General features: G+C 54.5%; 1 protein-coding gene across 1 annotated transcript in view; it reads left to right on the top strand.

Moving 5' to 3' along the window:
* The window catches only part of CERCAM (cerebral endothelial cell adhesion molecule), a 16,855-nt gene that overhangs the window by 3,765 nt on the left and 11,968 nt on the right, over positions 1 to 1,122 (top strand). The window contains exons 4-5 of the mRNA XM_017548995.2: positions 464 to 598; positions 744 to 948. Of these exons, the coding sequence (XP_017404484.1) occupies positions 464 to 598; positions 744 to 948 (340 nt within the window). The remainder of the gene's footprint in view (positions 1 to 463; positions 599 to 743; positions 949 to 1,122) is intronic.

Here is a 1,122-nt window from a genome sequence, read left to right as displayed (position 1 = left end):
TTCAAGTGATTCCCCTGCCTCAGCCTCCCAAGTAGTTGGGATTACAGGTGCCCACCACCATGCTCAGCTAATTTTTTGTATTTTAGTAGAGACAGGATTTCACCATGTTTGCCAGGATGATCTCAATCTCCTGACCTCGTGATCCATCTGCCTTGGCCTCCCAAAGTGCTGGGATTACAGGTGTGAGCCATGGTGCCTGGCCTGGATCCATTTTCTAAGCCAGATCCCAGATAAAGATCTTAGATCAGCATCTTGGGTATAATCTCTGGACCCAATCCCTAAGTCAGTGCCCAGACTAGATCGTTGGTCTAGAAACAGATCTACTGAGTGTGTTAGACCGCTGTAGGAGCATTTCCACTGGATCCTAGGAGCCACACTGGGTCTCTGGCAGGACCACTCAGTGAACTCCTGGGGGGGCTGCAGCCCAGGCAGGGCTGGAGGCTGTGACATCCCCTCCCCAAAGTTTGCAGACACAGACAACATTCTGACCAACAACCAGACTCTTCGGCTTCTGATGGGGCAGGGGCTTCCCGTGGTGGCCCCAATGCTGGACTCCCAGACCTACTACTCCAACTTCTGGTGTGGGATCACCCCCCAGGTAAGACCGGGATGGGGACCTTGGGTGGATTGAGATCCTGGAAGGATGGACGTGGAGAGCAGGGAGCCTGAAGGCCTTGGGGTCTGTGGTCTGTGGGCAGGGGCAGGGGAGCCCTCTCACAGCGCAAAGCATCCCCTTCCTCCAGGGCTACTACCGCCGCACAGCCGAGTACTTCCCCACCAAGAACCGCCAGCGCCGGGGCTGCTTTCGCGTCCCCATGGTCCATTCCACCTTCCTGGTGTCCCTGCGGGCCGAAGGGGCAGACCAGCTTGCCTTCTACCCCCCACATTCCAACTACACTTGGCCTTTCGACGACATCATTGTCTTCGCCTATGCCTGTCAGGCTGCTGGTGAGGACCAGCCCTCCCTGAGCATTCCTTGGAGGCCTCTGTGCCTTTGCATATGCTATTTCGTCTGCTTAGCATGCCCTTCCCTACTCTGCATGTCATCCTCTTGACTCATGAGTCAGAACTTTGGGTCATGGGTTTTCTTTTCTCTCTCTTTTTTTTTTTTTTTTTTTTTTT

Source organism: Cebus imitator, unplaced genomic scaffold (assembly GCF_001604975.1).
Source record: "Cebus imitator isolate Cc_AM_T3 unplaced genomic scaffold, Cebus_imitator-1.0 Scaffold216, whole genome shotgun sequence".
Taxonomy (NCBI): domain Eukaryota; kingdom Metazoa; phylum Chordata; class Mammalia; order Primates; family Cebidae; genus Cebus; species Cebus imitator.
The sequence above is the reverse complement of the archived record's forward strand: the minus strand, read 5'-3'. Positions and strand labels throughout refer to the sequence as shown.